General features: G+C 40.1%; 8 protein-coding genes across 9 annotated transcripts in view; 2 read left to right on the top strand and 6 right to left on the bottom strand.

Annotated features, from left to right (window-relative positions):
- Positions 1-253: 253 nt before the first annotated feature.
- LOC123005927 (zinc finger protein 354A-like) lies at positions 254-3,032 on the bottom strand. Its single transcript, XM_044400013.1, has 8 exons — positions 2,806-3,032; positions 2,351-2,685; positions 1,610-2,303; positions 1,408-1,559; positions 1,154-1,360; positions 851-1,105; positions 517-802; positions 254-448 (listed from the first exon to the last, which is right to left on the bottom strand). Exons 2-8 carry the CDS (start codon positions 2,679-2,681, stop codon positions 352-354), a joined length of 2,022 nt encoding a protein of 673 aa, XP_044255948.1. The 5' UTR covers positions 2,682-2,685; positions 2,806-3,032; the 3' UTR covers positions 254-351.
- A 304-nt stretch (positions 3,033-3,336) lies between these two features.
- LOC123005212 (protein lava lamp-like) lies at positions 3,337-18,173 on the bottom strand. Its single transcript, XM_044398871.1, has 9 exons — positions 18,065-18,173; positions 16,817-18,014; positions 16,665-16,766; positions 10,829-16,616; positions 10,612-10,778; positions 9,163-9,430; positions 7,876-9,113; positions 5,959-6,932; positions 3,337-5,913 (listed from the first exon to the last, which is right to left on the bottom strand). The coding sequence occupies exons 2-9, from the start codon at positions 18,003-18,005 to the stop codon at positions 4,180-4,182; spliced, it is 11,460 nt and encodes a 3,819-aa protein (XP_044254806.1). The 5' UTR covers positions 18,006-18,014; positions 18,065-18,173; the 3' UTR covers positions 3,337-4,179.
- On the top strand, positions 18,119-19,482 carry LOC123005941 (mitochondrial ornithine transporter 1). The gene is made up of 3 exons (XM_044400033.1): positions 18,119-18,461; positions 18,506-19,039; positions 19,087-19,482. Exons 1-3 carry the CDS (start codon positions 18,395-18,397, stop codon positions 19,398-19,400), a joined length of 915 nt encoding a protein of 304 aa, XP_044255968.1. The 5' UTR covers positions 18,119-18,394; the 3' UTR covers positions 19,401-19,482.
- On the bottom strand, positions 19,421-20,352 carry LOC123005947. Of its 2 annotated transcripts, none has more exons than XM_044400042.1 (4): positions 20,166-20,352; positions 19,831-19,970; positions 19,711-19,779; positions 19,421-19,657 (listed from the first exon to the last, which is right to left on the bottom strand). In XM_044400042.1, the coding sequence occupies exons 1-4, from the start codon at positions 20,166-20,168 to the stop codon at positions 19,507-19,509; spliced, it is 363 nt and encodes a 120-aa protein (XP_044255977.1). In that variant the 5' UTR covers positions 20,169-20,352; the 3' UTR covers positions 19,421-19,506. The 2 variants fall into 2 exon arrangements, with proteins under 2 accessions (XP_044255977.1, XP_044255976.1); XM_044400041.1 differs by having other exon boundaries at positions 19,705-19,779; positions 20,166-20,350.
- Positions 20,353-20,609: 257 nt separating this feature from the next.
- Positions 20,610-21,939, top strand: LOC123005945 (S-phase kinase-associated protein 1). Its single transcript, XM_044400039.1, has one exon. The coding sequence runs from the start codon at positions 20,696-20,698 to the stop codon at positions 21,182-21,184; it is 489 nt and encodes a 162-aa protein (XP_044255974.1). The 5' UTR covers positions 20,610-20,695; the 3' UTR covers positions 21,185-21,939.
- On the bottom strand, positions 21,260-22,256 carry LOC123005949. Its single transcript, XM_044400043.1, has 2 exons — positions 21,564-22,256; positions 21,260-21,518 (listed from the first exon to the last, which is right to left on the bottom strand). The coding sequence occupies exons 1-2, from the start codon at positions 21,722-21,724 to the stop codon at positions 21,371-21,373; spliced, it is 309 nt and encodes a 102-aa protein (XP_044255978.1). The 5' UTR covers positions 21,725-22,256; the 3' UTR covers positions 21,260-21,370.
- Positions 22,257-22,388: 132 nt separating this feature from the next.
- Positions 22,389-24,056, bottom strand: LOC123005935 (DNA repair protein RAD51 homolog 1-like). Its single transcript, XM_044400027.1, is given in 3 exon segments — positions 22,389-22,732; positions 23,123-23,809; positions 23,855-24,056. Coding segments are annotated over 3 exon segments (1,041 nt in total). The 5' UTR covers positions 23,942-24,056; the 3' UTR covers positions 22,389-22,465.
- A 2,152-nt stretch (positions 24,057-26,208) lies between these two features.
- The window catches only part of LOC123005939 (DNA repair protein RAD51 homolog 1-like), an 8,860-nt gene continuing 8,673 nt past the window's right edge, over positions 26,209-26,395 (bottom strand). Inside the window, exon 3 of the mRNA XM_044400031.1 lies at positions 26,209-26,395. This exon is cut by the window's right edge and continues 146 nt beyond it. Coding sequence (XP_044255966.1) covers positions 26,314-26,395 — 82 coding nt within the window. The 3' untranslated portion in view covers positions 26,209-26,313.

The following is a 26,395-nucleotide window of genomic DNA, read 5'->3' as shown; positions in this document are numbered from 1 at the left end:
GACATTGGTCCCCTTAATCTGGCAGTCTGCAACCTGCGGCTGATTGAGCACTCCTCTGACGTCGCCATATAGCCATCTTACTCGCTCTTTAGTGTCTCTCACTCCAAGTTACCAAGCAACCTTCTTGGTTCTTGTGCCTTCTTCCTCTTATTCTATGCCTTCTTACTTTATAATCTATAAATCTTGAATAGACATAAATATTCGCAAATAAGTGAGGTTATGTAAATTGTCAAATGAGTCAAGAAAAGGCACGTTAAATTCAAAATTATATAATTTATTTATTAAAATATTTCGTATTAACTTAGTTTATGAAAGAAAAATAATAATAATAAAATTTAGACATTAACGAGATCAAGAACCGGTTTGGATCCAAGTGGAGGACGAATCCACACTCCTAATGGGTACATCCGTGGAATAACTAACTAAAAGTAATTGATGTCCTTGATACCTAAATAAAACAAAAACGAAACCAACCAAATCAATTAAAAGAAAATAAATTAACTAATCATAACGTACAAGGTGCCACCGTCTCTAACGGTTTCCAACTGGTCATGATCGTAACTTAAAATCTGTCCCGCAGGGGCATTTTCCGCTTCTTCCACATTCACATTCAACTCGTAAACATCATCCGATAAATTGCTCCCAGTTTCCGATTTTATAACTTTATCGTTATTTTGCGATGCGTTATATCTCATAGGTTTTCCCAAAATCGAGCGTTTCGAGTGGGTTTTCTGGTGACGTTTCATGTCGGACCGTACCCTAAACGGCTTTCCACAAATCCCACACTCGTGTGGCTTCTCTCCTATCAAAACAAACCAATCAAAACGCTCCAAATGCCACAATCCCAAACCTGTATGAATCCTCCTGTGGTTTTGCAAATACGACGACGCCCTAAACGTTTTACCACAAAACTCGCACTTGTAGTTCTTCTCACCGGTGTGAATCCTCCGATGGACAATAAGAGAGTATTTCCGGGCAAAGTCTTTACCGCAATATTCGCACTGGAACTGCTTTTCGTTGGAGTGTAGTGACGTCATGTGATATTTCAAGTCGCCCCATTGGCGGAAATTTTTCCCACAATCCTGGCAATGGTACGGTTTATCGCCTAGAAAATACGAAACCATAATCTCCGATCAAAGTCAGCGGTAGTTACCTGAATGTAGGCGCAAGTGCACTTTAAGTGCACTCGAGGCGAAAAAGCTTTTCCCGCATTGGTCACACTGATGGGGGCGTACACCACTATGACTCCTCATATGGTAAACCAAGGAATTGCGATGGGTAAAAACCCGGTCGCACTCACGACAATGCATACTCCCTTTCTTTTTGTTTTTTCGTTTGACGAGAGATGGCGCTGTGGGTTCTACAACAGTGAAGTTAGCTACGATTCTAAAACAAGCCTAGTAAGACCTGTATTTCCAGTATCAGCTCTACAAGTCACTAAATGTTGCAACAAAATCGCTCTAAGTGGAAACGGTTGCTTGCAAATGTGACAAACGTGCTCTTCCGCTTCTAACTCTTTAAGGTCTTCTTCAGTTTGATGAAGCTCATCCTCTCTATACCTAAAATCAATCGTTATTCCCCCTGGTTTAGTGATATTTGAGACGCGAACCAAGCCTTCGTGTCGTTATCCGAGTTGGTTTCGTGGTCCACCACCACGTTGATTCCTTCCATCAGATCTTCCGTTTCGCTAAATTCGTTCAGTTCGTCTTTGTGGTGCACCTCTTTCATGTGCGTCTCGAAGGCTTTTTGCCGCCGGAATGTCTTATTGCACTGGATACAGGTCAGGTTGAGAAGAGTGGAAAAAATGTTGTCTTTTTCTGCATCAACTTCGGCTTTTTCGATCGGAGTTGACTGCGGCTCATAGTGAGACTTCAAGTGTTCAAAAAAACGGAGCTGGTCGTGGAAATTGGCGTTACAGATTTGACAAGAAAAGGCCGTGTTGTGGACCGGTGTGATTGTAGTTTGGCATAGAATCTCGTGTTGAGCAAAATCATCGTTTGAAGTGAACGTCTGTTCGCACAGATTGCACTGTATTTTCGTGGAGTTTTGTTTCTTTAGTTTGCGAGAGATTCGTTTCTTGTGGGGAAGACTTTTGCGGGACGTGCGGTGGTCCCCATCTGAGCCGCGTTTCTCATCTTCCGATTTCTCAGAATTGTTGGCGAAACTAACAAATCGGTTATTTACGATTTTGGCTTGTTTCTCAACGTAGATATTATCAGAGCCTACTATTTGCAGATAACCGTTACTAATCGACGCTTCCTTATCACTCAAAATCAATTGTTGCTCTTCTAAAATCTTACTATCTACAAATACACAAATTAAATTCGTTTTGACTTTTGAAAAATCGCACCTAGCCCCGCATTTGGTACGAGCGAGGGAAGCCCCGTTTCGTGCAACTGCTGCTGTTTCTGGTGTTGGCTCAGTTGCACGGCCACCAGCGCCGCCGCCAAATTCCTGTCCTCTTCTGTTAAATCCTGCGACAAAAGAGCCTCCGAGGGGTAACTGACTGGTATAAAATCGGTCCCGGCAAGATCCACAACTAAGCCGTTATGGTGCTGAAGCAATTCCGTCCCTAACAATTGCGAATTTTCGGGCATTCTTTGCAACACATATTGCGGGGTCGGTACATCACTTATCACGACATTATCCAATAGTTCCGAACTCGTTTCAGAGTTCTCCATCGTTCTGAAATTTGAATTGGTTTAATTCGCGCCATACCGGAAATCAAGGTTGACACGACGTTTCAAGGTTGACGATTTCCACTCAGACAAATCGAATTTATTGCTAAAAAAGCAGCTACCATACCTTCAGTTTTTATTGATATTGCACGTGTGGACGTTTTAGTGCGGTAATAACACCATATTTTTGATTATTGGGGCTTTTATTACACTTAAATCACATCGACACAACGAAAACTGACAACAGTGGGACATAAAACGGAAGTGCACTTGCGCCATCGATGCAACATGGCGGACAATTTTTTTTTCAGTTTGGGCTCGAATTATTTTTTTGTGTCTTAATTAAGTCGAAAGGAGTCCTTAGCTACTAGTCTGGTTATAGAAATTTATTATTTCAAATTATTTTTTATTATTCGGGTTATGAAAGTAGTCTTTATTTTGACTTGTTAATAATGGAGGTTATGTTTTTGTGACATTTACTTGAAAAATGATGATTTAATTAATTACAGGTTGTTTTATTGAGATAATATCGTATTATACATGGTAGGACGGTGCACAAACATATCTAGTAAAATTTGTTACGAATTGAACGAAATATCATAAAGACTGAAACGATAGAAGGCACTTACGGGGATGCGTGTAAAATAAAACTTGACTATTTAGATAACTCAATAAATAAATACATTATATTAAAAACAATTAGGTACGTTAAATATAACGGAATACGTAACCACCGCATGCGGTCCATACGAAATATTTAAAAAATTAAATAAAACAAATGTTAGGAACTCCACTAACAAATAAGCTAGTTACTTCACTTTTAAAGCTACCGCATAATATCATATACAGTTTTGCACGTTACACGGGCTTTGTTTCCGTCAAGTTGACGAGTTTATGCACAAATAAAAAAATAGCAAACCAGTCAAAACACTACAGAAACAAAAAATTCCTAATCACAATAATTTTTACATGGTCCTTAGTTGGTCAAATTTATGAGGTAAAGACAATGTCGACATCAGTCTAACATCAAATTTGCCAAGCGATTAATTTCTTATAAAACCCCACTCTTTGGTATTACAATATAAAATTACTGTATAAAATAATAATGAGTATAAAATACGTCCGCACACCTCACGGAATTTTACAAATCGGATTTGTACTTATTGGCAAGAAATACAATTTAGGTGTTTGTCCTCTTGCGTCAATAAAATTAAAAAAAACTCAATTAGGGCCTTTACTATGCTAAAATCACTAAGTGAGAAGTTGATTATCACAGTTATTTCGAAAATCTGTTCTCCAATCGGCTGGAAAAGGAAACCTTCTTTGGTAACGCAGCGATTCGACAAAATTGACAATTTCTCTCCTTACACTACTCTTTGGTAAGACTAAAAATCCCAAATCGGCCGACAAACACCTATTTCTGGCGCGCTTTAAGGCTACACTTGGTCACTCTTAGCTAAAAGCAGCTATGGAATGCAATTTGCAGGCACAAATAAAATAATTAAGCTTCAATCTCATCATCGGTCTTCTTCCTCTCCAACAAATACACGTTCATGTTATCTTTACCCTTGACGTAGACGGAGCCCCTCGGCCGAAAAACGTATTTCGCTTCGAGGACTTGGAGACAGTTCTCCCCGATTTGAATATGACCGTTGACCCCTGTCGAGTCCATCCGAGAGGCGATATTCACCGCATCGCCCCATATATCATAGTACAGTTTCGTATTGCCGATAACCGCCGCGGTTACCTCACCAAAGTTATAACCAATCCGGAGGATCAAATTAAACTCGAGCAAATCTCGGTTAAAATCGGTTATAACGTTTTGCATTTCTAACGCAAAATCCATGAGGGCATAGAGATGCTCATTGGGGTCTTTCTGGTTGCGTCTAGTGGTCGAGTTGAGACCACTCGCCGCCATGAAAGTGCTACCAATCGTTTTTATTTTTTCAACACTTGCAAATTCGGGACGATCGAGCAACTCGTCAAAATCCGCAATCAATTCATTCAAAACCCTCAAATATTCTTTCCCTCCCAAGTAACTCTCGTCGTACATTTCATTAAAATTGACAATACTCGCGAAAATAATTCCCACATCTTTGAAATTCTCCGAATATTTCGCGTTCTTTTTCAACTGTTCGGCCACGTGTTCAGGTACGATGTTGTAAATGAGATAATCGGCTTGCGTCTTGAGATTCTGTACGTTGATTTTGTCCCGGTTGGAGACGTAGTTGGCGTGGAAACTTAACCGGTAACCGATTTCGAACTCCCGGTTAAGTAACCAAACCAACACTAACAAGAGGAACAAGTCCATTAAAATTTCCGATTTGTACAGGAAACTGTAATGTTTGAGACTACCTCCCGACTTTAACACCGTTCGGTTATGATCGTCTAAAATCGCAACGATCGGATTGAGTTCGGTACGTTCCGACTTTTCGACGAAAAAATTCGAACAGGTGCCGTTCAAAAACAAAGGAATAAATATAACAGTGAACATCACAGCGAGACAATTTTTCATCCAGCAATTCAGCTGTGTGAAATTACAGAAATGTATGACTCCAACAAAGAGGAGATAAGTGTATAAATAATTCGAAGTTTCCGATGTTGTGAATACTTTCGTACAAAAATTTGTCAAAACCGTCACGAGTGGTAGACTTACTAAAACGCCACCGAACATATTCCATCTGTAAAATCTCGAAACGCATCTAAGACACCTATCCGAACATTCGACGACTTTTCTCGAACACAACGCCCAACCACAGGCTTGAATTCCGACAAAAACGCCGGTTAAAACCAACCACAAGATGGTATGCCCGTACAAGAGCCACAACGAAATCGAAACAATCGCAAAAACCAAACTCGAGACACACACATCAAAGTAGGTATTAAATTTCGAATCGGCAAGTGTTAAAATCGACTCAGATTGTTCAAACAACGAATGAGCGTTCGTCCTGTAATCCTGCTCCATTTGTTTGTCCTTGAAAAACAACGTCAACCTCCGCAACGGCGGCTTAATAAAATAGGAACCTCTCGACTTGGAGTTTTCTTGTACGCACTTGATTAATTGACGATCTGATTGTTTTCGCACGTTTTGAATACATGTACCAAACTTGTCCTTGAACATGCCCGGCATTCGGACATTGTATTGGGGCGACGTCACCGTACTCTGACTCGACGTATAATATCCTGAAACTCTATGTTGCAACATGTCCGAATTCGGGAGTGTCGTTTGTTCCAGCTGAAAATCATGTTTAGTCTGCGGTTCGCACTGTCACACACCCACCTGTTGAATGCTACTCCTGCGACTGTTGCTTTTAATTCCCGAATCTTTGCGACTATAGACCGAGAAATGATCGTCTAGGACGGAGATATTTGTGAGTCTTCCGGGGACTTCGAGCGACATTTTCGGCCGTTCGAGATTACCAACACACACGGTTGTACTCCTTTGTCGTTCACCGGGGAAAACGTCGAAATTCGGAGAGCGACCGCGACGAGATCGGTTACTTCCGGCACGTTGCAGGAATGAGAATTCGTTGGGGGATCTCCCGTATTGCGAACGATAACTTCCCGTCCTCATGAATTGATTCAAGTCACCTGGGGAGTAGTCGTATTGGCCGATGTCGCTCCGTGATTGGCTGATGTACGATTTGACATCGATTGTATCTTTCGGATCGTCGAGGAAAATACTACTCCTCTTATCATCAACGTCCGTTACGCTGATAAACGAATCTTTTTTCTTCCCATTCGAAACATTCGACGTTTCGATTATGGTCGGGACTTGTTGGTAACCGCCCGATATTCGGTCTTCTGAATTGGCAGGAACTTCAATATCTAATTCGGGTTTTCCCTCATTCTTACGAAGAAATTTCGGCATCTTCCAGTTTTTCAATTTGACGCTGTATTTCCCCGAACTTGCTGTCGACGTTGGCGTTTTTATATTATCACAGTCGGATGTTTCTTTACAAACGTCGCCGTCTTGCTCATTTTCCGAATCTAAGATACTTGGTAAACTACTCGCTTTGATTTTACAAACATCAGGCGATAACATATTCGGATTGTGCGTTGCTTTTATGTGGGTGGTGTCACAAGACAGTACTCTAGGGCGGGATTGTGGCGACATGGAAGGCGACGAAGTTGGCGGCGAAACGAATAATTGCAACGAATTTGTGTACTTTTGACGACCCTCTGCACGAAAACTCCCACTATACGACGGCGTCTTGTCTCCGGTGCGCCCCAAAATAAAATACGTTTTCATTCCTGAAACATCAATTATGTCCAACACTGTACTCAGTATGACTTTTCGACAGTAGTGAAAAATATAAAAAAAGTTGTTATATTATACAAAAAAATTATCCAAAGATACTTATGCGTTTAAACCTTGTTTATTAAAAATAGTTAATTTTTCAGTTAAAATACAATTGAATTTTTTGGCAAAACGCATCCAAATACCAACCGGTGTTGCCAGGCCTGGTGGAAATTCACCAAATCTGGTGATTTAGGAAAAACTCTTGTAATGAAAATTCCAATATCTGGTGATTTTTTTAGTTAAACAGAAGCTTAATTATTTCGCGAAATTTTCTAAGAAAAAATCTAAAAACCACCAAATTGGTAAAAAAATTCTACTTATTTGTTTTTACGAATTTTTAATTTTTTTTTTTTAACAGGGTCTTAAATAACAATTTACTCTTGCCTTTTTTGAATGCTCTAGTTAGGTACATCTTTGAACCATAAACAGTTATTTTACAAAATTTCGTTAAAAACAAGCCAAAAATTTAACAAAAAGGGAAAAAAATAGTTTAAACAAGCAAAAAATTTCAAAATTAAATAGAAATTGATATTATTTTCAGCTTATTGTTTCGCTCGACATTGTTTTTGAACCATTTATTTTGCAAAATCTTGTCCAAACACGACTAAAAATAACAAAAAATTATATTGATTTAATTGTTTTTTAAAAAATAAGCCGAGAAATCACAAAATTAGATCCAAAATCCTTTTAAGCTCGTTTTTGTACTAAAATCTCACGTTTCACGCGAAGTTTCTCTAAAAAATCAACAGTTAAGTAAACTTTTTTACTATTTTTGCATTTTTCGAAAATTTTAGCACGATTTTGGTAAAAATAGGTGTAAATTTGGACTTTTTCAATTCGGATAGGATGAGTTTTATTGTTTTAAGGTGAAGGATATCAATCGATGTTTCTTACCTAAAACCGGCTCCCCCTCTTCCAGCAGGTAAGTGTCGTGGAGGAACTCGCAGGTCTTTTCCGAGACATGCACCATTCCGGGCTTTCCAGTGGACTCCATACGGTTGGCAAGCGTGACATCGTTGCTCCAGACGTCGAATTTAAACCTGCGAGTCCCCACAATCCCGCATAAGACTGTCCCCGTGTGCACCCCAACTCTCATATTGACCCCCTCGTTTTTCTCTTGATCGAATTGTTTGATTGCTTGGATCATACTGAGCCCCATTTCGACGCAACATTTCGCGTGGTCATATCTCGGCTCCGGACATCCGGACACGCAGTAGTAGCAATCGCCCAATGTTGATATTTTCTCGCAATTGTGGAATTTGCACAAGTGGTCGAATCGTTGAAATAAATTGTTTAGGATTTCCACCAGTTCTTCGGCGCTTTTCTTGCTGGCCATTTTGGTGAAACCGACGATGTCGGCAAAGAGGATGCTCACATTTTCCATGCGATTCATATTGAAGGGGCGGAAAAGCGATCGAATGTCGTTGGTTTCGGGGTCGGAGTTGCGTTGGTCGCTTCGCGTGAAGGTTTCCTCTTCGGAGAGGAGCCATTCGGCCACGCTGGAAGGCATCAAGGAGTGGATCATGTTTTCTTTGAGTTTCTTCTCCGACTCCAATTGGCGGCGGACGAGGAGACTTTGCCCCACTTTCATAAAAGTGTTTCGCATGCGGACATTTGTCATAAGGAGGATGTGGAGGCCGATCACGTGAATGCAAAAGTGTGACAATAACCGAACTGAGATCGTTGAAACTTCAAGTGATTGATTTTGAAGCGAAATCGTCAGAGTTTCAAACGCCGCTGAGTATAAAAAACCAATTGTGATACTCATGTAGAGCTTCAAAGGGATTAGAGTGTAAATCAGCATGAGAATTTCAATACAAATGGAGAAGTGTCCCACTGGACTTATGTCTGAAGTTAGCGGGAAACTGAGCGGATCTGTCTTCATTGGTACCAACACGACGAACGAAAGACTTATCACACATAAAACAAACGCCACTATCAGTGACATGAGGAGCATGTGGTTGTTGTAAATGTCAGTATAAGTAAGGAAAAGTACTGTTGTTACTGACAGTATCAACGTTCCTAGGACAGTACACAACGTGGGCCAATGATGTGTTTCCGATACCAACCCCGTGACGAGAAAATACACCAACCACGACGATGAAATTAGCAACATGTACCACAATGCGTACCTGTCAAAACTATCAATTTAAAATTGTCACCGTCATGGGGGCCTTATACCTGAATTTGAATCTACTATGCGGGTTTGAGCTCCTCCTGTACTGTTCCTCGAGAATTTCCGAGTCGAACGTGGGGTCCCACCATGACTTTTGCGCCGCCCGTTCAAACGGTATGGGGAAGAAGCGCCCCCAGCAGCCGTTCTCTTGCGACAAATGCGCGAGGTAGAGCTGCGTCTGCGGGTCGAGCGACAATTGGGCGTTCTCGTCGTCGGAGGGCTGCTCCGATTTGTAACTCACCGACGAGGGTCTCTTCTCCGTCATTGCGAAACCTCTAACACATTATCTCGGGGACTCTGTAACAAAGCGAAAGATAAGACCGGTCTGAGATGTTTACATTTCGTTACCATTCATATGTTGGAAAACGAACACCCTCGTCATGTTTACGGTCTAAATCAAACATTACCGCTGTGTGTCAACACCGATGTTTGGTTTGCGATTTTTGCGGATTCGCTACTAATTTTCATAATTGGGGGGATAAACACGGCCGGAGGAGCGACACGGGGGCTATCGTAAAAAATTCAAACATGTGTTTAGATTTAGAAAGTTGACAGGACAAGCAAATTGACAGTTCGACCCCCTCCCGATGACAGCGCAGGAGCGGACTGGGAGAAATGGGGACGTAATTTATGGGCTTCCGTGACGTCAGCGAGTCAACAAACGGACTAAAAGCAAACATGTTGCGAAATGCGGCGTCTAATGACTTCCGATTGTCATTTGGGTTGAATAACGAGACCAAAAATGGAAATTCCAGGACCGGAGCGGGCTTGTTTAATGACACGGGAGGGCGCTATTTTTCAGTTTTTGATTCACTTACCGTTTGGAGATTTTCAACACAATAAACCCGCCGCTTTCCGTTTATGTAATGCGAGGTTTAGAAGGACACAACGCGTCATGATTATATGAATTACCCGATTTCAGAGACGAGAGTTCCGGTAGCGATATTTTTGCATCGGCTGTTTACAGTTTTACGGCTATTACATGATGAGATTGATCAATTTACTTACAAAGTAAACAGCCTGATGTAAACATGCACATATAAAATTCCCATCAGTCTAAAAGGATCACGAAATAACTGAAAAATCCAGTGAATTATTTATGGTAATTCCAATAAGGGGCGATAAGATAAAACCAATAAAAGGTACTTGCTACTGGTACTTGACTCGAGTGTTTAATTGGCGGAACTCATCATCCCCCAATCAAAAAACAAATCATTCTATAAACTGTTTTATTGCTCAAGCACACTAAATGCGTATATTACAAATTTTACAAAAACATGTACAACCATTTAAACCTTATCTAAAATATTTTAGGCACATTGTCGACTATATGTCGTTAACCCGGGGTGTACTCCTCCCCCATAACCAATTCAGCAATACTTTCGACGGACTTTGGACATCACGAGCTGAAACCAACCAATCACACAACAGTACCACAACCCAAACAGACTCACATAGCGTGTAACTAGCGTCGACCAATCGGGCGGCCGCTTCGGGCGGTAGTCTCGACGCGACATCTCTGTGTTGTTGCATGATCGACAGCTGTTGCAATCGACGCGACTCTTGCTCATCGACAATCGTCTTGTCTTTCTTATACCCGACTGTCTTCAATTCCGACAACCTTGAAACCCAAACTTAACAAAAAAAAAACACATGAAAATCACAGCATACTTAGTCGTGAGAGGCTCGACTTCGACCGGTTTCGACTCCGAACTCCCAGCCTCAACTCCCACTTTCCTCCCCAACTCCTCCTTCTCGCGTAAAACATTCGACAATCGCAACTGTAACGTATCACGTTCTTCTAGCAGTTGTGTCAATTCGACTGTTAACTCCTCACATCGGACGTCTCTTTGGTGCAGCATATAGAGTGCCAAGTCGAGTTCGGCTCGGCTTACTGGCTCGGTTAAATCTTCGGTTTCTTCACTTTTCGGTCGCGGTGACTCACTCTCTTTGGCACTGGTGCGACTTATGTCCATTTCGGCAATCAGCGAATCATAATCGTTGCTTTTCTCGTATAATTCCTTCTTCAACTCTTCAATTTTCAACACTTGTTCCTCTATAATACCCCTGAGTTCAGTCAATTGTTTATTTTCTTCGTCCACAAGAACGGTCTGTTCCTCAATTTTACGTTGCAAACTTTCGCATTCCTCAATTTTAGAATTCAGTTGAGACGTCAACTCCTCAATTTCTTTAGTTTTTGAGATGACAAGTTCAGTTTGAGTCCTCAATTCGAATTGAACACCCTCCAAATCCTGACGCAATTCCTCATTTTCGAGTAAACGTCGCTTCAATGACTCAATTTCTTGAACTTGCTCATTGATAGTCACTCTATACTCAACGGCATAATCACACTCTCTTTGCTTTTCTTCAATCAACCTCCTCAAATTTTCAAGTTCACGATCCTTGGCCTCAATTTGTGCCACTTGGGCTTGCATTTGCGCACTAATATTACTGTTAATTTGTTGATAGTCGTGAAGATTCTGTTGTAGGTTTTGCACGTTTTCATTTTCGTAATCTTTCAATGTTTGCATTTCGTTGACTTGAGTCGTAAGACGCGCAATTGTTTGTTCCTGCTCCTCCAAGATCATCCTCAATCGTTGAATTTCCTCTATACTTGTAGCCTTCTCCTCCTCAACCTCCCCAAACCTAGTTTTAATCTCCTCCAATTCCCCTCGCAATGCAATTATAATATTTTCACGATCTTTCAAAACTTTCACCAAGGAGTGATCTCGGTTGATACTCCCATCGTAAAACTCTTGTGCTAGTCTCAAAACCCCATCAACAATCTCTTTATCAACCTCCAAGCTTTGTTTCGTCGTCTCCAACTCCATTTGGATCCCCTCCACCTCCCGTTGTTTCTCTTGGAGGCTCCTTGTCAACTCATTTATGTACTGTTGTCGATCGCTAATCTGTTGTTGCAAAGCCGCAACTCGATCTACTTCATTTCGTATCTCCGCATCGACATTTTTCCTCAATTCGTTATTCTCATTCACCAATGCATTACACTTCTCTTCTAATTCGTTAATTTCCTTCCTCAAAAGTTGCTCGATTTGGGCAAATTCACTCTCACGCGACTCTAAATGAAGTTTCCAACTCTCAGCAACGTCGTTTCCTCTCTGATCAATCCTCAAATCCCACTCTTGGGTCATTTGTTCCATCGCAACTGTCAATCTTACCACCTCATTTTCCTTCTCCTTGAGCGTTTCACTCAAAACTCCTTTTTCCTCAAGCAAATTTTGAGCGATTTTAATCTGATTGTCGAGTTCCTCCTTCAAAGAAGCGATTTGTGAATCGACACTCTCGCGAAGTGTGTTTATTTCAACATTCTTCTCTTGCAACTCATTGAAAAGGACCTGTTTTTCGGATTCGAGTGTTTTCAAAGTGGCAATTTCAGCGATTTTTTCTTGTAATTCACTCATGAGTTTTTCACGGTCGTCTTGTGCGACGTTTTGAGCGTCAAATGACGTCTTCAATGCCTCAATTTGGGAATTCTTCTCTTGTAATTCGGCTGCGAGGACAGAAATTTCCTCTTCAACACCTCTCAAAGTCTCATTTAATTTTATAATTGTTTCCTCTTTACTCGACACGAGTTCATCTAATTCGGCCTTTTGTTGCTCAATTATTTCAAATTTCTCGCTCAATTCGTCGTTTTTCTTAATTAATTCGTTTATTTGTTCTTGCAACTCTTTTTTATCTTTTTCGAGTTGCTCCTTCTCAACTTGCAACGCTTCTGAATTGACCGAAAGCGTTGTTTTTTCAGCCTCGATTCTCAACTGTCTTTGCTCCTCTAAAACTGCTTGTAGTTCTTCATTATCCAAAGTCAAATCTTTGATTGTCTCATTCAATTCTTGGATTTTCTTCGCTAAATCTTCATTGTTGTTAGTTGACGACACAACGGTTGATTTCTCTTCATTGGTTGTAAAACCATCATCACCCCACTCAAACCGTTCCAATTTGGCACTCAAGTCTCTATATTGCTGTTGCCAACCTAACAACTCGATATCTTGCTTTTCTTTTGCTTCAAGTAGACGTTCATTTGTTGTTGTAAGCGACTCGATTTTTTTCGCAATCGCAATTTTCTCATTTTTTTCCTTCTCCAATTCATTTATTGTCTCTTTCAACCTCTTCTCGACTTGCTCTATTTGCAACTTCAACTCCTCCTGAATCGTATCATCCAAATTGAAGAAATCCGGTTTCTTTTTCGTCAATTCTTCATTCTTCGCTTTAAATTCCTTCAATTTTTTTATAAGTTTACCGGATTTGACTTGCAATTGTCGTATCTCCTCTAAATGATTCTCACGTTCCAATTCAAGAACTCGAATTCTGTCATTGAGACTTTCGAAATTTTCCGATTTCTGAACGTGTTCTTCTTCCTCCAACTTGGCTTCCTCGGGACCCCAAGCCCAACCGTCGTCATTCTCGATATTTCTATTTTCGGATTTGATTTCGTCGTAACACAAGTAGGCCTCCTTCGTCTGGATTGGCTCCTCGACTACAGGACCGGCTTCGAATGTCGAAACCAAGGGGGTTTTAACGGGCTCGAATTCAATTTTTTCCAATTGTTTGCACGTATCAGGGGTATCTCGAATGTCACTCTCTTGCAGGATTTGTGACTCGATCGGTATTTGTTTGTACACTAATCGTGTCAATTCATTTGTTAATTGGTCACATTGATGCAAAGTGTCTTCTTTCTCTTTCTCAGTGTTATACAACATGAATTCCAGAGTTTTTATTTTTTCCAGTAGTTCCTGATTAGTGTTTCCGGTTTTTTCTTCTTTTTTTTCGACAAAATCAAACGGATCGTTAGTTTGACCGGACCAAACAAACGTCGGGATTGTCTCGACTTGTGCTTCATTTTTCTTCTCTGCAACGCTATCGAAGAACGAAGCTAAAGAAGAGCTTGGCTCTTTTTGGGTATTGTGACTCTCCAATTGGACTTCTCTATCAGTCAGGAGTTTCTCTAATTCGTCTTTTTTGATTGTCAGTTGTTTGATTCCTTCTTCGAAATTCTGAATTTCTGATTGTCTTCTCTCCAATTGGACTTCTTTATCAGTGAGGAGTTTCTGTAATTCCTCTTTTTCAACTGTCAATTGTTTAATTCGTTCTTCGTAATTGCGAATTTCTGATAATTTTGCCTCCAATTCGGCTTCTCTTTCCTCCAATAAGCCTTTTCCAACTGTTAATTGTTTAATTCGCTCTTCGTAATCCCGAATTTCTGATAGTTTTGCCTCCAATTGGGCTTCTCTTTCCTCCAATAAGCCTTTGAGTCGTCCCAACTCCCCCTTCTCGACTGTCAACAGTCCTATCCTCTCCTCGTACTCCCTGATTTCTGATTCGCTCTTCTCCAATTTTGTCTTATACTCAATTAACTCGTTATTAAAACCAAACTCTTTTTCAGCAATCATTTTCAACTCCTCGGCAAATTTCTCACACTTTATCATCAATTCGGTTCTCTCCTTGAAAACTTCATCAAACTGTGTCTGCCAATCAGCATTAACCTTATCAAAATCATTTTTACTCTCTTCCAACATTTCATTCATTTGCTTCAACTCATTCTCAAAATCAAGCAGTTGTTTCTTCAACTTTTCATTCTGAATTTCCAACTCCTCAACACCGTCTCTTTCCCGCTCCAACTCCTTAACTTTCTCCCCCAACTCCTCAATCCTCCTCTTTAATTTCTCCCTCTCTTCCTCCAACTCGCGATTCCGACCAGCCAACTCCTGATTCTCAGTCATCGCTTCTTCCAATTTTCGTTCGATAGCTTCATCATGTGCTGCCAGTGCTGCCAATCTGTTCTCCAAAAAATCCTCACTTCGGGTCATCTCCTCACAGGTCATTTCTTTCTCCTCCAATTGTGCGCCCAATTCGTTAGCTTTCCGCTCCAAACTCAATCTTCGTTCCTCCATGAAGGAGATGCCCTCCTCCAATTTGTTAACACGTTCTTTGGACTTGACCAATTCTGTTTCTTGTGTCTCTATAATCATCTCTAATTCTTGGATTTTTGTCCGAAGGGAGTTTTCCACACTGCCGAGATTCTCCCGAGTAAGGAGTAACTCCTGTTGGAGACTAACTTCATTTTTGACTTTCAAATCGGTGATTATGTTTTGTAATTCGACGTTTTTCTCCTCCAAAACTCGGATTTGTTCAGTTTTTTCACCAATTTGGTGTTGCAAATGTGTCACTTCGGCTTCTAATTCATGCAATTGTTGCAAAGACGTCGCAAGTTCGGTCTCGTGTCGAGTTTGAGTTTCTTTAAATTTGTCTTCAAGTTCTTGGTAGGCTTGCGTTTTCTTTTTCAGGTTAGCGGCGATTTTCTTCATTTTTTCGAGTTGGTCTTTGTTTTTCGTTGTTAGTTCTTGGATTTTGGATTCGAGTGGCGCTGTGATCGCTTCAAAGTTACTCGAATTCTCGTTCAATTGTTTCTGGAGATTTAAGTACTTGTTTTTGAAATCAGAAGTTATGTGTTGGAAGTTTTCTTCTTTCTCTTTAATGGTTTTGTGCAAGTCGGCAATGACACTCTCTGTATTTTCCTTCTCTTTCATTAATTTGATTATTTCGTTGCCTTTGCTTTCGACTAGTTGGCGATTTTCCGATTCTGAATTTTTGACAATTTCGAGTTCTTCAATCAAGTCGGATTTGGTCTCCTCCAATTGGTCGATTTTCATTTGGAGGCTCTTATTATCATTCTCCAGGTCGGCAAGAGTCCGATTCAAGTCCATAATCGCATTATTAAGTCGGCGATTTTCTCTCTGCTGTTCCTCCAATTCAGTTTTCAAGTCTCCACTCACGCTTTCTTCCTGAATTTTCTCTATTTTGGCATCTAGCAATTCCTTTTCGCTCTGTAGTTGTTCATAAGTCTCTGCTAATACGTCTCTATTATTCTCAATCTCTTTAATCTTCAAATTCAAGTTCAAATTTTCTTGCTTCAACTGTTCCATCTTCTCCATTACTTCTCTTCTTTCAACAGTAAACAACTCGATTTTCTGAAGCAACTCAGAGGTTTCTTCAGTTAATTCGTTGACACTTTCATTTAAATCGACTTGTGGAAGATTTTCTTCACTGGCTTTTATATTACCAGCGACCAAATCTAAATTCTTCTGATAGGCTTCCAATTCGAGTTTTTCCTGTTGAGTCAGATTTTCCACAATTTCGATACTTTCAGCCGACGAGACTTTTTCCGCACTCAATTTTTCCAATTTATCGACCAATTCCATGTTTTCTTGTATGTAGTGTTCCAATTTTGACGTGACTTCTTGTTTTTCTTTTTTCAATTGTTCGAACGTCTCAATCAACTCTTCTTTCTCCTTACAAATCTTCTCGTTTTCTTCAATTAAATGCTTCTTTTCATTTTCGACTCTTTCTAGTTGCTCCTCGAACTGAATCGAGACCATTTCAGACTTCACTTGATTGTTTAATTTTTCGTTCAAATTCTCGATTTCGGTTTTCGATCGCGAAATTTCTAAAAAATGTTGTAATCGTCACTGACCAACAAATAAAAGTAACTTACCGGCTTCTAGAATCGATATAATTTTGTCTTTTTCCTCCAGCATTCGCTCGTGATCTTGGATTTTGTTTTCTAACTCATTTTCGCGTTCTGGACCCTCAGAACCTGAAATTGCATCGGTAACTCCCCCAAAATCGTGTTTTATTTTATTTTACCTTTGTTAGAATCGGATTCAACCAATTTCAACTGTAGACTTCCTTTTTCCTCCTCTAATTCGGCGATTTTTTGACCCAAACGGCTATTTTCCGCTTCGAGTTTGACAATTTCCGCATTAGCGTCGCTCATTTTTTTAAATGATTCGATTTTTTTCGTCAGTTCTTTCACTTTTGATTTGTGTTGCGCCTTGACTTTGATCATGTTTTTATTGGCTTCTTCCAATTGTTTGTTTAACATAGTTAATGCTTCGCTTTGTTGACTCTCTTCTAATTTATTTTCCAATTCCCTTATTTTGTTGTTTTTCTCGGTCAAAGTTTCCACTAAACGCGAATTTTCAGCCTTGAGGTCCAATTCTAAATCTTCGGCTTTCTCGCTTATTTGTTTTTCTAAATTAGCATTGGCCTCCTGTAATTCGGCGATTTCGTAGTTTTTGAGTCTTAAATCCTCGAGGAGTTTCATTTGGCGAGCCTTCATTTCTGCTTCCAAGGCCACAAAATCTTCCTGCATTTTCCTCATCTGCTCCTTGGTCTCGTCTAGGGCGTCAAGAGTAGTTTTTCCTTTCCTGCTCAAATTTTCCGTCATCAAGGTTATGGCTTTGGTTCTGGCGTCAATCACCGAATCTTTCTCCTTGAGATTTTCCTGCAAGTCAAGGACGCTAGTTTCCAGTTTCTGCACCTTGGTTAAAAGCTCGCTAATGCGTTTTTCCTTAGTCAGTAAAACAGAATACAATTCTTGGGCACTGGAATTCTCACTGTAGTCAATTTTCGGGTCTTGTAGCGTTAAATTAAGGGGCGATTGGCTGATCAAATGTTGCGAATCGTCCAACTGTGCCTTGAGTTGCGTCACCATTTCCTCAATCCCTTTCTGGCTTTTCCCCCTTTCGGCAAGTCTCACTTTATTTTGCTCCACTTGTTGTCTCAGAAGACTGATTTTTTGGCTAGCGGGAATGTCTAGTGTTTTCTTAGCGCTGTTGTCGTCCTTTTTCGATTTTTTCGAGCGGTGTTTTGAGAGAGTGTTCATGTACTCATCGACTTTTTCCTGAGTTACGTTAGTTTGCTCATTTTTCCGAATCATTTCTTTGAGTTGTGCTATCAGGACTTGTTGTTGCTCAAATTGGTCTTTGAGATCCGATAGTTCCTGACTGGAGCCCCCCGGATCGGGGCCCCCGCCTGGATCCTGACCAGACATGCTTGCTACCTTAAATGAAACCCCAGATCAACGCCAGGCACACCAAGGGGGTAAAATACCTTATTTTCGCTACAATATGCTAACTGGAAGAAAAAGTGGTGTTTATTTGCTGACACTTGACATTACACGTCACGTCGATGCCAACCTTAAAATTTAAAAATCACTAATTTGGGCGAAAAGAGGGCGATTTTTGTTAAGCCCTTTGTGACTTGGCCCTGATTTTCCCCGAATTTACTTAATTATAGTCCTGGGAGGCTCCAAACTGGTTAAAATGCCGAAATTGGCTCACTTTTTGACAACACACGTGACATAACCTCCAAATCAAAACAATCGGCTTATCGCTTTAAATTGCTAATTGTTATCAGTACTTCACATGCCATGCCGAAGAAATGTCCGAATCTAAGAGCGACAATCATGTCAAAGACGGACTCATCGATTTTACAGCCGGGTTTTTGGGTAATTAGCAATTTTTGTTGATTTTTTCCAAGACCTGTTTTTAGGGGGCATTGCGTTGGTGTATGTGGGCCAGCCCCTGGACACCGTCAAGGTAAAAATGCAGACGTTTCCGAGCTTATACAACAACATGATTGATTGTTTCATGAAAACGTTACGCGCAGATGGAATTTATCGCGGTTTGTATGCCGGTACAGTCCCGGCTTTGGCGGCGAATATCACCGAAAATTCGGTCTTGTTTCTTTGTTACGGCTTTTGCCAGAAATTCATTCAAAAAGTCAGTCGTACGGAACACGTGGCTGAACTCAGCATGATGCAGAACGCCACGGCGGGTTTTTTGGCCTCATTTTTCTCATCGGTGGCGATTTGTCCCACCGAACTTCTCAAATGCAAGCTTCAAGCCATGTTCGAGACGCAGAAACAGCAGGAGTTGCAAGGTTTGAAGGTGGTCAGAGTGGGGCCTATGAAGTTAGCAGCGCAGATATTGAAGGCCGAGGGGCCCTTGGGGTTCTTTCATGGGCTAGTCCCGACGTTAGTTAGGGAAATGCCGGGATATTTCTTCTTTTTTGGGACTTATGAAGGTATAAAAACCCATTAGAGGGAATTGTTGGTTGATTGTTTAATTTAGGCACTAGGACTTTGTTGGCACGCCCGGGGGAATCCAAGGACGATATAGGCTTGTTTAAAACAATGGTAGCGGGGGCTTTAGGGGGCATGTCTTTCTGGACGTTGACTTATCCGGTTGATGTGGCCAAAAGCCGAATACAAGTCACAGATAGTAAGGTGAATATGGTTTCAATGATTGCACAGATTTGGAGGCGCGAAGGCTTTAGACAACTTTATAATGGGCTAACTCCTACTTTAGTTCGGACTATACCATCCACTGCCACTCTTTTTGTCACTTACGAGTATTCCAAACGATTCCTCCACCAGATTTTCTAATTAGAAACAAAACTCGAAAATAGTTTTTATACTTTATTTTTTCCAATAAATAAATAAATAGGAATACTGGGTAATACTGTCAGTGCCTGTCTTTGATTGTTTTCCCTCACTTTAGATAATTGCTATTGTCGGGATCATATTCAGGGGACGATTCTATTGTTTTTTTCAGTAGTTCCCCTAAAAGACTGGGATTGAAGATCGAAGCGAAATCACGTGGTCGGTCAATCCCCGAAAAATCGGAATCCAGTGTTGGCACCCTAAAAAATCAAATTTTTATTGCACTCATTTATTTTGATATGACTACCTGTACTCGTCACTGATTCGGCTTAAAATGTCTCGTTTTTGTTGACCTCGACACACGGGGGAAAAAATGTGTGTCCTGTAATAATCAAATTGAGTAATTATAATTTTTTCATTGTTGATTAGATACCTGCAATGATTTTTTTTCAGCAAATTGGGGTTTTTGACCAAAGCCCCAGACGTAACTTCAATTGATAAGAAAATAACGCTGACGAATAACAACAAAGCGATTCGGTGGTCCGTAATGGACTTTTTCATTGTTGCGGAACCCTGAAATCAGATAACGATTTGTTTGTGAAGCGGAATTGTTTTGCACTAAAACACTTGAAGAGTCAAGTGTGATAAGAATTGGAAGTTTTCATGTAATAAAGATTTTTTCAAGAGTTGCGTCAGATTGTTAAAATTTGTTGTTTTTATGCAATAATATTATCGCAATCGATGAGAAAAACAAAAAAGACGACTCACCATTACTTGGCTTGGAGACAGGAGGTGAGGACGGGCAGTCTGATACTCAAATTCTTGTTCTTGGTGCCACCTCTTTTAAATCTCGAGCGGGGTCTTGCGCAATCAAACTTTGCAATTTTTGCGCTCAATTAAACATTACAGCTTTTCACATAATTACGTTATTTGAATATTCCGACGCCTGATTTTAATAAAATTTTGCCGCGTCATTGCTCATTTATTCCGATAAGTCGCATTCGGGTGTTTGTTTATAACAATTAGTTTGAATTTGGCGCTAGTGGCCCAGCGCTTGCGCAGTATTCCTGTCATTGCCGGGAAAATCGACAAAAACATAATTACGTTATTTGACAAATAATCCGTGTCTGCTTATTTATTCCAAAAAATCGCTTTTAGGTGTTTGTTTATAACAATTAGTTTGAGTTTGGCGCTATTGTTTAGCGCTTGCGCAGTACACTTGTCATCCGCCATTATTGCCGTCTACTGTCATAAATCTGTCATTGATTATTGAAGAAAAGTCGTGAAAATTGTGGAAAATGCCGAACATAAAACTGCGTTCGTCTGACGGGGAAACGTTCGAGGTGGATGTGGAAATTGCGAAATGTTCGGTGACCATCAAAACCATGTTGGAAGACTTGGGGATGGACGAGGAGGAAGAGGAAGTTGTGCCTCTTCCGAATGTGAATTCGGCGATTTTGAAGAAAGTTATCCAGTGGTCGACTTACCACAAAGATGATCCTCCACCGCCCGAAGACGACGAGAACAAGGAGAAGCGAACTGACGATATTTCGTCGTGGGACGCCGATTTTCTCAAAGTGGATCAAGGCACTTTGTTTGAACTCATTTTGGCGGCGAATTACTTGGATATCAAGGGGCTGCTGGACGTCACCTGCAAGACGGTGGCTAACATGATCAAGGGCAAAGCCCCGGAAGAGATCCGCAAGACTTTCAACATCAAAAACGATTTTACAGCTTCTGAGGAGGAGCAAGTGCGCAAGGAGAACGAGTGGTGTGAGGAGAAGTAAAGTTTTGTTTATTTAATTTAGTTTCAAAATTGCTTTCATAATCTCGTGTAAATTTGGTTTTAATGTAATACTCTGATTTTTTAATTTAAATCAAACGCCATTTCGACCCAACTGGTTGTTTATTTGCACCTTAACCAATTGTAGAGTATTTCTAATAGGTGTCGGATAAAATATAGTGTAAAACTGTTAAAATACGCCATAGTCGTCGCAAGATCCTGCTTCGTTTCCGCAAATACGGGCCCCCATAAAAGCCCCTATTAAAATTGCTACAAGAACTATAGTTACAAGCCCTAACAAGTACAGCCACGTCCTGGAGGAACACAAGGACCAACACCTACAATTCGGACTGAATTTGGAAGTTTAGCAAATCGCAACTAACCCTCGTTTTATACACTGTTCATTTCTCTTGATTTCATCGTCGACGAAATTTTCCGACTTTGATAGTTGATCATTCATTAATTTTATAATTTTGCATTTGATGTGTTTGAGTTTCTGTTTTGTTGCCAAAGTATCACAATCACAATCAACATCGCGGCTCATTAAATCGAACTGGAATTGTATTAGGATTAAGAAAATTCAATTTGTGATGTGCAGATTGAAAATTATGACGTTAAGGTGACATTTTGGGCAGTCAACTTCAATGCTATTGTCACATAGGGACCCTCACTGACCTGGTTTCCCACAAATTCTATTTATTTGTCAGTGTTACACCAGCTATAACCGAATTTTGAATAAATTGTTTTTTTTATACAAAATAGTTGAGTTTCATTTTTCATTCATCCTAAAATCAACCAATGCACTAATTTTATAGAAAATATTGTTTGCGGGTCGGTATACAGGGCGTCTCAAGACTATCAGGCGGTAATAACTGATTTGGATTTTTTTTATATTACAATCAAGTGAAATACTCTAATCAGGACAGTCCCGCTTTTATTACATTTACATTATTTTAATATTTATCTATTTTTTATTTTAATATTTTAGCCATACCAGATGGAAAAGTTACACTTGTTCAGGGACCTTGAAGGGCGCTAGAGGCTATCTGCAATTTTTTTCATTCTGTATTTATGAAACTAGCAGCGTTTGAGATTCTTTTATACCTCTCTCTAACACCCTTTCAGAAATGTATAAAACAATCGAACTCACTTTTAGAGGGGAGGCAAGTGGAAGGGAATTTGATTAAACAAATTTAAGATACGCAATGTAAAAAGCGTATCAAAATATATAATTAGACAACAACTGAATGATTCAACTAGTTCATAATCTGTGAAAGAATAATGATTAGTCTGAAAAACAAGAGGTTYAATCTTTAGCGTCACCGATTCCATCAGGATGAATGGCAAACACTGCTTCAGATTCAGGCAAACAAGGCGAATCGTATATTTTACACACTCTTGTCTCTCCTCGACCTTTCCTCAAGGATAGTCTTGTAGTAGAAGCATGTGCCATAATGTTGCCACCGATCGGTTTCTTGGGATCGGGGTTAAACATCGCAGCTCCGTCAACTTGAGCAACCACTTGATTCGTTATTACGACAGCAACTCCAAACTGAAACAAAATTTGAAAAGCGTAAATAATTGGGTATCTGACACTAAACTCACAGCTCTACATGAATTTATTAAGTACTGTAAAATACATTTATTTTAATCAAAACCATTTTCTTTACATTCAATTATTTTCTGGGGTAAATGAGTCACAAATGGAGACAAGAAACTCCACTATTAAAAAAATGTTATAAAAAGTAACAATGTTATAGATTTGAAACAGAATAAAATTGTTATTGTAAAAAACAGCTCAGCCAAAGACAAAAAGGTTTTCTTATTTTTATTTTTCATCAACAACAGGCAATTGTAATAATCTCAGTCATAATTGAAAATATTAAAAAGCTGCGATTTCATAAAAGTGGTACAACTGGTGTTCGTCAAGAGTGATAATTACCTCATCAGCAAGTCGCAGCAACATCCTCAAAAACCTAGCTAGATGATTCTGCCTTGCGGACAATTCCCCTCTTCCCGAATAATCCGTTCTGTACAAAGATGTGGCRCTATCAACCACCAGCAGAGAGTACGTTGACTCCATCATCATCGCAGCCGCATGTATCAAAAGCTCAGTTTGGTGGTCAGTATTTTGCGCTCTTGCAAATGAGACATTATCCAAAACTTTTTGTGTGTCCATTTTGTACCTCTCCGCCACCGGCACCAATCGTTCAGGCCGGAAAGTGCCCTCGGTGTCAATAAAAAGACACTTTCCTTCACCACCCCCACAGTCAACGGGCAATTGACAAGTCACAGCCAAAGTGTGGCAWATCTGGCTTTTGCCGGTTCGGAATTCGCCGAAAATTTCCGTKATTGAACYGGTCTCAATGCCGCCCCCTAGCAACTTGTCGAGTTCCTTTGACCCGGTGGTCAGTTGGACAATATCGGAGCGTCTTTTTAAAATATCGGTGGCTGTGGTGAAACCCATGTTGACGAATTTCGCTACTTCGGCGAGGAGTTTGTCGATCTTGGCCTCGGACATGCCTTTGATGGCCACGAGAGTCTTCTTCGGGGTGTATGCTAAGGACTCGATACTGTGAAAACCGGCATCTTTGAGCTTTTTTAAGTCAGCAGCGGTGATCCCGTTGCCCTAGAATGAGGTTAGAATTGAGTCGTTAGGGGGGCTCTTCCTTACCTCAAGTTTGGAGAGGCGTTGGGGGCCGACGTCCTCGGTTTCGTTCGAGAGTACTGTGCTGGTTGACGCTAAACTCGCATCATCCATTTTCGTAATTATTTTGTTGATATTAAAATACAAAGGAAGTTCTTTGATTTATCTCGGCACTAGTAGGAGTAGTAGGCTCTGGTTTGGTTAGAAATTCAAACAAAAACAAAAGCATTGCCAATCTCAAACCAGTCAAAGTAAAAAACCCTAAACAAAATTAAATTATCCTGGCAACTCAACTAAAGTCAACTTTTTGCATCTTTTATTGTAATTAAGAGAGTACTCAAAAAAAAAACAAAAACCCAAATATTCTAAATTACAAAACAGATTTTTGGGAGTGGTTAAATGTAAATTCGATAGTGGATCATTCTTTATTAATGCAATAGGCATAAAAACGTGTACAATACTGCTAAAACAAGTTGGAAATCTCGTAACAATATCAAAAAATGTTTGATTTCCCCCAGATTGGAATGTTCAACTAGAAACTACTTAAGAATAAATAAATGAAAGTTACACAAGCAATTAGCATAAGGTAATTACAAAAATACATTTCATTTAATTATGTTTTTTAAATAAATCCTGAGCTTCTTTAAATACATACACAAGCGGACCAAGTCCGATTTTGAACTATCAATAAATACTGATTTTCGTGGGGTTATAACACAACATTTAGTGTTTCTTTTCGGAACAAATGGGTCGTGAATTGACAATTCCAAGACACTGAAAACACTTAATTTGATTGTATTGTGTATCGTTTGACGATCTACTCTCCCTAAGAGTACGAATAGTTTAAGGCAAAATATAAGGCCGCACTAAAGTATATTCGAATAAAAAAAAGAGAAAACTATACTTAATAATAAAAATCATCTATGATTATAAAATCTTAAAAAATAACATTTCGTTTAAAAACGGACTAGAATTACCTTAACAACGGAACTTTTTTTTCCAGTGTATATAAAACCTTAAGTACAATTAGCCGTAAGCTCAAATTTTGTGAGGCACAATGAAATTCGATTATTCGCAGGCGAGTTTACTATCGAAACTGCTCAACGCGATAGCAAACGCCTGCAGAGCACACATGGGGTACCGGTAATCCATGGTGAAGACATCCTCCGCCACCCTCCCAAACTGCATCACGACATACTCCGGAAAGACTCCGCACTGCGTGAAAGGTCCGTGGGGTCGCTTGATATCAGGTAATTGCTTGTGGCACTCTTTTTGCGTTTTCTGGCGGCTAGGAGGAACACTTTCTTGCCGTAATCGCGTCCTAGGTGAAGGTAGTAAGTGGGATACAGCCCAAAAAAGCGCCGATTTAGTCCCAAATGCTCGTCGCTTGTCCAAAATTTCCAAATGAAGACACTTCACTGTCACATCACAAGCCGAGCTCTCGGAGCGTTGCAAGTGTTACAAACTCGGAGAAGTAATAGAGTTTGCAGACGCAAGGCGGCCACTTACTAGGAGATTGTGCAGTGGGGGCTACCAAACTCTAGGAGTGAATCAAAGACACGATTGGGATGCACGGGATTTCGTAATTYYGGATTAATTAAAATTTGTTTGTTTTGGGTTTGACCCGGATCAAGGCAGGTTTGGGCGAGGGTAAACCCAAAAACGCGATTTTTCGGTTACTTMACTGGGAATTTCGGGAAATTRTGACGGTTATATAACAGTCTAGTTCCCAGACTCGCAATTGTTGTCTCGCTAATTGCTTGCAATTCAATTTTCGGGCACGTGTTCGGCCCGCATTGCGCAACTCGAAATTGACGTCCCAGTTTCCGATCAGGCCCCCTTGTATAAATAATTCATCGCCTCGTCATATGATAAAACGTTGTTTTTTTCAAACAAAATACTTAAGATGAAAGTCTAGCCACGGAATTGGGTTACTATATTACGGTTATTGCCTCGAGAAATGGCGATTRAGGAYTGAAAATGACTCGATCCTCAATCGACATGGAGAAGAGTGAAAAAGTTCCAAAAACGCCAATTTGACACGCCACTCGGCCAATTTCAACCGAAAATTGTTATATAATCTGGGTAATCCGAGCCATGCCAACCGGAAAAAGTACACTTGTTCAGGGACCTTGAAGGGAGATGGAGGCCATTTGCGACTTTTTTCGATTCTGTGATTTATGAAACTAGCAGCGTTTGGAATTCCGTTATATTGTGGAAAATAATTTTGAATCGGGTACATGCAAAAGTCACGGGTTATTCAATTTGCATAAGTTTTACTTTTTAACACCCTCTCAGAGAGGTATAAAATAATCGAACTCGCTTTAAAAGGGGAGGCAAGTTGAAGGGAATTTGATTAAACAAATTTAAGATACGCAATGTAAGAAACGTATCAAAATATATAATTAGACAACAACTGAATGATTCAACTAGTTCATAATCTGTGAAAGAATTAAAATAATGATTAGTCTAAAAAAACAAGAGGTTCAATCTTTAGCGTCACCGATTCCATCAGGATGAATGGCAAACACTGCTTCAGATTCAGGCAAACAAGGCGAATCGTATATT

This window comes from Tribolium madens, unplaced genomic scaffold (genome assembly GCF_015345945.1).
Source record: "Tribolium madens isolate multiple individuals breed KSU strain unplaced genomic scaffold, Tmad_KSU_1.1 Scaffold_20;HRSCAF=117;Tcas5.2_LG4, whole genome shotgun sequence".
Taxonomy (NCBI): Eukaryota; Metazoa; Arthropoda; class Insecta; order Coleoptera; family Tenebrionidae; genus Tribolium; species Tribolium madens.
The sequence above is the reverse complement of the archived record's forward strand: the minus strand, read 5'-3'. Positions and strand labels throughout refer to the sequence as shown.